Genomic DNA, 8,977 nt, shown 5'->3' on the forward strand with positions numbered 1-8,977 from the left:
ATAAAACAAGTAAATAATATAAAAAAGAAACTAGATAGGAAAAGAAACTGCCATATAAACAATCCTAATAGTACCTTTTAATCAAAGAACTTTTAGGTATTGCTGTTGCATGGCTTTCCTTCTTTTTTTTTTTTCTTTTTTTTTTCTTTTTTTTTTTTAAGGTATTGCATGGCTTTCCTTCTCATTTGTCCTTTTTGCTTAAACAAAATGGAAGGAATTTTTTGCTTCCACACCATGAATTTTTGGAAACTCATACCTGGCTGTTCCAAAGAATTGACACAATATTTATTAATCAAGTTCTTCCAAAGTTGACTAAACTATTTTATTAGTTTTAAACGCAAAACAGTCCGAACTCACTAATAAATAAATCAATATGATGTACTATATAGTATAGTATATTTTAAACCAAAAAAACAAACAAAAAACCACAGAATCTGGAGGGAAATTTTGAAATGGGATTCCATCCGTATTTTTAGTTGTTTAAGAGTATCTTCAACAGTGTAGTTAAAGGCAAAATATTCTCTATAATAGAGAATGAGACCAAAAAAAAAGGTCTCCAATAGATTCTCTAAACCCTAAATTTTTTTTGGCTTATGAACAGTAGCTCATCAAATCTGATGGGTTATTGTACATTCTTCCAATGTTTTTTTTTTATCATAATAATCAGATATTGAATAAAAAAATGTTGAAAAATGTGTACTTGTTAAAAAAAGAATAATGAATGAATGAAGAAATAATATTTAAATGAGATAGATAATTTGTTGGAAAATATATTTGAAAAAGTGAATAACTAAAAGGTAAAAGTTACTGTTTGACAAAAATTTAGAGAATCTACTGAAAATGCTCTAATGGTAACTTTCCGTAACAAGATTTTTAACTGAGTTTTAAAAACGAAAGATGACCATTTTTTACTGTAGTATTATTGTAAATCATGAAAATGACATCATTATTAAACCCAAAAAAAAAAAATCACTAATCTCTTAAAAAAAGTGCATGAAACTTTTCAAAAAAAAAAAAAAGTGCATGAAAATTAGTTTTTGCTTGCGTCATAAATTAAGCTGGCCCATTAACTTTCTCCTACAATAGAGGAAAATCAAAGCCACCCATAATGGTGAAATCTCATCGTTCATTGATCCGCATACTATAAAAATGACCCAATTGACTAAAAAACCAAATCCTACCCCCACTTCCATTTACTCATGCCTTTGAGAAAAATTGAATACCCATTTGGTATTTGATTACTTGCTTTGAAAATCTGATTTCCTCTTAACTATTTTCGATTCTCACATACCCATTTCTTGTTTGAAACCAAAAGGCTTTGTATCATTGTGCGATCATTCATTGATAGTGGCACAACAAAATCAAACCCCCCAAGAATCTCACTGTTACTGAGAATTTCAATTCTTGGGAATCAGAATTCCTTTTTTGGGCGAAAGTGAAAAGCATTTTCGTTCAAACGGTACCGTTTCTTGAATTACAATTGTTTTCTTTTGGGGGGTTTCCAACTTTCAACGAAGTTTATGAAATTAGAAAAATAGAAAAAAAGCAAGAAAGATGACTCAGACTCATTCAGAAACGAGTCACGACCCGTTCAAAGCGTCCGGCAAGTTCTTCGCTTTCCCCGAAAAACCGGCCGATTTTTTCTACCTCCTAATGCGTCTCGGCCTTTTAGTTTGTTTCGTAGCGTCGGTTTCGATCGCGCTCCACTCCGCCTTCGCGTCTCGGACTCTGTGGATGCCTTTCCCGAAACACCTAATCCGAAACGTTTCGGTTGTCAGCGAAACCGGAACCACCAACATCTCCCACATACTTTTCGGCCTCGCCGGCACGGTTCAGACGTGGAACAAGCGTGGCCGATACAGCGAGATCTGGTGGGACCCAAACGCAACACGCGGTTTCGTCTGGCTCGACAAGAAACCCACCTGGGAAAACTCTATCCGGCCGGGAGTTTCGGTGCCGTACCGGGTTTCGGAGGACTGGACCCGGTTCAAATTCTCAAGCTCGCCATCGGCGGTTCGTATCGCCCGAATCGTCTCGGAGAGTTTCAGGCTCGGCTTGCCCAACGTAAGATGGTTTGTCATGGGAGACGATGATACGGTGTTCTTCACTGAGAACTTAGTTTCGGTGTTAGCGAGTTATGATCACAATCAGATGTACTATATTGGCGGGAACTCGGAGAGTGTGGAACAGGATGTGATGCATGCGTACGATATGGCTTTTGGCGGTGGCGGTTTTGCTATTAGTTACCCACTCGCCGCTCAATTGGTCCAACTAATGGACGGCTGTCTCGATAGGTACTTTAGATTCTACGGCTCTGATCAAAGGGTTTGGGCTTGCGCTGCTGAGGTCGGTGTCCCTCTCACCACGCAACGTGGCTTTCACCAGGTACGTCCTTTTGCAACAAAACCTTTTTTTTTTTGTCCCAAAAACAAAAATCTATCTAGTCGGCACGGCACACAGAAATTCGTAACTTTTGCTACAACCAAAAATGATGAATCCACGGATAGATAATCAATTACGATTCCAAAAGTTGCGAGTCTGTTTGTTTGTGATATTTGAATACTCTGTCTTTAGATTGCCACGTGTTGGATTTTTGAATGTTATTAGGCAAGAAGTCAAAGATTTTGGGGAGCCACTCACTCACCCAACCGTTTACAAATTACAATGGCTGGTCTATGTTCTGTTCTCTATGGGTCCGGTTTCCGCCACATGTAACTTTTTCTTTTTCTTTGCGTTTGCTTTTTGCTTTGCTTGTTCATGTTGCCGTTGCTTAGCTTCTCAACCTTGGTTTTGGTTTTGGTTGAACAACCCAAAAAACCAAGTTCGAATGTCACTATTTGTCGGTGAACATAGTGGAGGCGTTCAATGAGATATATTGGCCTACGTACGTTCTAGCTCTTTTAACCAAAACTTTGCTCTTTGGGGACCAATACTCGTATTGGTTTGTGTTGGTGTGGTACCTCCACAATTTATGCATTTAGAATCATAACGTGTTGAAATGGTAAAAGCCTCCACTTTCAAGTGGAGAAGATACTTTCTTTCTCACGCTCATACTGTTTTGCAATTTACAATTAGTCTTATTGCATGCGTCATACTTCTCCATTTTTTTTTTGTTTTTTTTTTTTTTTTAGTTGAAGGCTTGAAGCCCTTTACTAGTTTACTTCACATAATTATGGGCACATTTAGGAAAAGTAGGTGAAACGGTTTGCGAATTGAAGCCCTTTACTTCACATAATTATGGGCACATATAGGAGTATTAACGTATACGTTAGGGTATATGTTAACCGGACTTTAGTATCAGAGATTTATTAGAGGAATATTACTAAAAGTTGGGTTCTTTTTAACTTTTAATTCACATATAAGCAAAAACAGTAAAAAATTCAGAAGAAAAACCGGTGATTGTTTACCAACAAGAGGAGTAAGAAGTGAACCATAAACTGATAAAAGCACTGTCCAAAGTTCATGAAGGTGTCGATAAAATGATCAACCAACACATTAGACACAAAGTGGCATAAGAACGTGGATTTTCTTTTCACTGGTATAGCAAAAATGTTCGTCACCACTTTAGATAATGGCATTGTTGTACGAGGCCGAATAGATTTGGGGCCCGTGGCAAGAGAAAAATACAAAGAATCAAATCTTTGAGAAGTTTAGTAGAACATGTTCGAGTTATTAGGGCTGGGTGTGCAATTTGTTGTGACTTGTGTCCTTTACTAAAACTTTTGATTCCTTATTATAATATGATTTTATTTGCTAATAATGTTAGTTTTGATTAGATGGGCTAAATCACAATGACCATAGCAAACGGTAAACACTTCATATAATTTGGAATCACGAAAATATTCTCAACCGTGAGTGAAAGTTTTTTGACAAGACTAATGACAAAAATTTTCCACTAGTCTAGACTGTCTAGTCCAAGTCTTCTCAATCCCACCCACCAGCGATTGTCCTTTTGCTTTTTCGAAAGGTCTGCTTTGTCCTTGTGGCCCGCAAAGTCTACAAACAAAACTATTCCATACCCGAAAGGTGTCCTCCTGCGGATTCATTTCTTTATTTTATGATGTGACATGTGTCAACAAGACTTTTTTTTTCTCTTTTTCTCCCCTTCTTTGGTCAGAAATGAGAAATCGTAATTTTGAATCTAATTTTGCGGTCTTTCAAGACCATTTGGTCAATTCTATCATTGATGTGGAAAAAACACCATTTGGGTCAACATTTGATGGTCTTGACTTCTTAATTAAAGCGCGACAGATCATAGGTTCGAGGTTAAAAATAAATTTCTCCAAATAAATTAGAGTAGACTGTTTATTATAAACTATTTTATATTTATCAAAAATGATAATATTTTATCTTTCTCAAAAATGATAATTTTATATACTAAATGCAACATTTGTTTTAATAGTAGAGAGGAATTTGAGCTCACATTCGTTAGCTAGTTAACTCTTAAAATGTTAGATTTGAATTAAATTTGTTTGCTTATTTCGAATCAACTTTTATTAAAAGTCAATATTCTATGAGATTCGATATATGCATGATATTGCTTGTTATTAGAGCATCCGTAGTAGACGTGTCAAATGCCAAATATTTGGCACATTTGGCATGTCAAACACAAAAACAAAGTTTTATCAGATGTTCCAAATCTCAAACATTATACCACATTGCTACAGTACCGTTGCAAAAATGCCACGGTACGGACAACAATGGTGTATTTGGATATTATTATTTTATTGATTTTCCTCTCTCCTCCATTGATATCTCTCTCTGTGACTGTATCCCATTTCTTCTTTCTGTCACTCTCTATCTCTTCCCTCTCCTCCCTGCTCAAGAAAGTTGCTACAAGTGGTGTCGGCAAACTCGTCGCCAATGAGGAAAACTGTGCCAGCAAATCTGATAGATGAGAACAAGAGGCAGAGGAAGGACAACGAGAGGCTTAGCAAAGAGTTAGCGGAGATGAGATCTCTCTGCAACAATATCTTCGCCTTGATGTCGAACTTCGCGAACAACAACAAGAAGTTGGAGCTCGCTGGTAAACTGCCACTCGACTTGTTGCCGGCGAAGCGGTACGCCGATGATGAAGAAACGGAAACGCCGACGACTTGTGGGTGTGAGATTTGAGATGGGCTTCGATGTGGGTTTTGAGACGGCGTTTTGGATCGGCGTTGTGTGGGTTGTGGTTCGTTGGATCGGAGTTTCGGGACAGCGTTTTGGTTAGTTGGATCGGCGTTTTGGGTCGTTGGTTGTGTTGGATTTTTGGATCGGCCGATCGATGTGGGTTTTTTTTTTCCTCTTTTTTTTGAGATTTTTGGATTTGGAATTTGCTGGTGTTGTTGGTATTGTTGCTGTTGATGTTGTTGGTTTGTTGCTGTTGGTTTGTTGTTGTTGTTGCTGATGTTGCTGTTGTTGATCGGCGTTGATGTTGTTGCTGACTTCTTGTTGATGATAATAGGGTGGAGATAATATATTATTTTAATGTATAGAATTGAATGATAAAACATCTGATAAATGGGATATTGTAAAATGATGTGGTAAAATAATAAAATAGGCTTTTGGTGTGACAAAATGACATTTTTTTTGCAACATCTGCTACGGATGCTCTTATTTTATTATAGATCTTGTCTTTTTCAATTGCCATTTAAAATCCCATGATAACATGCCTGTGGCAATCATTTTTCTTTTCATTTCTCATCCTTTGACAATAAATATGCATGCTCATTGCTCATTATAAGTTTATAACTACTGGTCTAATTAAGTTAATTTGTTGAACAATTGTATTCTAGTGATTAATTTATAGCCAAATTGTGCATACTAGCATGTCTTTGCTACAAGGTATGTAGCAATTTATAGCCAAATTGTGCATACGGATGCTCTTATGTTATTATAGATCTTGTCTTCCTCAATTGCCATTTAAAATCCCATGATAACATGCCTGTGGCAATCATTTTTCTTTTCATTTCTCATCCTTTGACAATAAATATGCATGCTCATTGCTCATTATAAGTTTATAACTACTGGTCTAATTAAGTTAATTTGTTGAACAATTGTATTCTAGTGATTAATTTATAGCCAAATTGTGCATACTAGCATGTCTTTGCTACTTGTTTGCTACAAGGTATATGATCTTTTTTTTTTTTTTAAATTCAGTTTGATATCAGAGGGGACCCTTATGGTATTCTAGCAGCTCATCCATTGGCACCACTTCTTTCTCTCCACCACCTTGACTACTTGAACCCTATGTTCCCTAACCAGACCCAAATAGAGTCATTGAAGTTCCTCATGCAAGCATACCGGGTCGACCCAGCCCGGATTCTACAACAAAGTTTTTGCTACAACAAAAGGAATAAATGGTCGATATCAATTGCATGGGGATACACCATTCAGCTCTACACATCGTTGTTGACGGCTACCGAATTGGCATTGCCATTGCTGACCTTCAAAACATGGAGGAGTTGGAGTGATGGACCTTTCACATTCAATACCCGACACGTGAGTGGGGACCCGTGTGCACAGCCTGTTACTTATTTTCTGGAAAAAGTTGAGGAGGTAGGGAAGAGTGGGAGTCTCACTACGTATAAGAGGGTTGCGGCTAAGGAAGGGAAGAGTTGTGGTACACCAGAATATGCTCGTGCAATGGGTGTGGAGAGAATTGTAGTCTCCTCCATGAAGATGGATCCAGAGAATTGGAAAAAGGTTAGAACTTTTAAACTTTCATATAGGGTTAATCACGTTTCATAAGAAAGATGGAGACTGCTTGTTATTTGTGGTTAGTGCATTAGTATACTGGACACATTGGGAAACCCGCATTCTAACGTGTTTCCCAACGTGTCAAGTGCATACACAATTTGAATCAAAAAAAGATAACAGAAAAAAAAAATTATAGTTTTTTTTATAAAAGAAACAAAAACCACCATTTTCTTTTAATAAAACAAAAACCACCGTTAGATTTTCATGTGAGTGCCAATTTGATTTTCAGACTTTTGAACCATTAACCTCATACATATTAATTAAGCTTTTGACAAATCAAACATTAATTTTTTACTACGGATTTAATGACCTAATATGTAGATTTTTTTATTATTATTCTACAAAATAGAATTTCTACTCTAACCTAATCTAAGTGTATATGTGTTTGAAACTCCCTTCTAGAGACTTGAACCTTGACCCTTGTTTCCCCACACCCCACAAGCTGTGAAGTGACCACCGCACCAAAGTTGTGCGGTAGTATGTAAATGTTAATATAATGACATTTTAAAATTATTGATGATGCGATAGAAAGTATATGTGCTGCATACATGGTTATGATTAAATTGGTTAATTTTTAATGTGATAGATATATATTTGATTTATCACAAATTTAAAGTGCAGGGAGTTATTTGTTTAAATTGAGACACTAGACAAAGATTAAGAATGCCCATTTTTGTAAAATCTTCTTAAATTGTGCTAATCTTTTAAATCAACATACTTTAGATTATAGGTAAAATTAAATGATTATATTTTATTTTTAATAATTGTTATAACTAGTAAGGATGTGGGACTTTGAAACCTAGTTCTCATATTTTGACAAAAGCCAAAAGTCTACTGTGAATATACATGGATATCTCTATTAATAACTATCTACCATAGGAGACACATTTATACAAGGTTAACAAATCCGTTTTTGAAAAAATTTTATCGAGAATTGAAAAACTGTCAAAATTTTTTCAATTCTCAATAAATTTTTTTTCAAAAATGATATACTATTTTATATTCTTAAGGCACGCGTTAGTAAAATCTTTTATATAAACCGCCGAACATGATTTATTGATGTGACATTTGATATGATGTCGATTTACGTTCTTATTCTCTAACAGTATAGAGAATAAAGCTTTTGAGGTTTTTGGCTTTTGGAAAAATGCCGACAAGTTAAAGCATATCTTGTTCATGTTATTTTTAGAATGCAGTAGTTTGTATGGTGGACTAAACCATTTTTATTTGACTGTATGAGCAGGCACCACGTAGACAGTGCTGTGAGATTATAGACAACGGAACCAAGTACAAGAAGAGTAGCAGTATGGTAATTAGGATTAGGAAGTGCAGAGCCAGGGAAAATATTACTATCTAGATGTGGGATTTTTATACTTAGAGGTGAGTCCCCTTTTGTAAATATTATGCAGAATTTTCAAATAATCTTGTGAAATTAATACGCAGAAAAGAAATAAGTATAGCAGCTAAGTTAAAGTAAGTATTTTTTTAAAAGTAAGTTTTAGATAATCACTTCACCCGAGAATCTCTTTCGTTTTATTCTCTCCTTTTTGGGATGAAAATCTCTATTATTTTATTTATTTTTGTTTATTTATTATTATTTTGTTGTGATTCAAGGTTTTAAAAATCGGTACAGTTAAAGAACTGATAAAGGAACTGATTATTAGTTTTATGGTTCAATTGGGATCGAATTAATGGTCGAATCGATGATATCATAAATAATTTAATTTAAAATATTTAAATAAATTTTATGTAAATTTTTATTTTTCATAAGTTATATTAATTTAACATTTAAAAAAATAAAAGATTTTCTTTATTCTTCATTTTTTTTCCTAATTAATAATTGTTGAAAAAGTATAATTGTCTATTTAAGTTCCATATATAGTCTTTTGGGTAAATATTGATAAAAGTGAAGTTTTTTGGGGTTATAGTCACTGTTCGAAGTTATTTGGGAAAATGAAGAGAGAGAGTGAATTTCGGCAATACTGTTGCCGAAATTCGAAGAAAAGTATGAGAGAGAAATTTCGGCAACAGTGTTGCTGAAATTCCTTCTGCCCAGCCCTGCCCGCTTTACTGAGTGCCCATGCGCGAGTGCCCAAAAGGAAAAAATAAAAAAGGTTTGTGGCAATCCCATTGTCGAAAATGGAGGGAAAAGAAAAAATAAATTGAATTATGGCAATGGGATTGCCGAAATAGGGGGGAAAGAGGAAAAAAAAAATGGTGGCCATGTAGTGCCGAA

General features: G+C 35.3%; 1 protein-coding gene across 1 annotated transcript; it reads left to right on the forward strand.

Moving 5' to 3' along the window:
• Nucleotides 1–1,217: 1,217 nt before the first annotated feature.
• LOC142638576 (uncharacterized) lies at nucleotides 1,218–8,332 on the forward strand. The gene is made up of 3 exons (XM_075812611.1): nucleotides 1,218–2,385; nucleotides 6,142–6,687; nucleotides 7,985–8,332. The coding sequence occupies exons 1-3, from the start codon at nucleotides 1,555–1,557 to the stop codon at nucleotides 8,096–8,098; spliced, it is 1,491 nt and encodes a 496-aa protein (XP_075668726.1). The 5' UTR covers nucleotides 1,218–1,554; the 3' UTR covers nucleotides 8,099–8,332.
• Nucleotides 8,333–8,977: the final 645 nt, after the last annotated feature.

Source organism: Castanea sativa, chromosome 6 (assembly GCF_040712315.1).
Source record: "Castanea sativa cultivar Marrone di Chiusa Pesio chromosome 6, ASM4071231v1".
Taxonomy (NCBI): domain Eukaryota; kingdom Viridiplantae; phylum Streptophyta; class Magnoliopsida; order Fagales; family Fagaceae; genus Castanea; species Castanea sativa.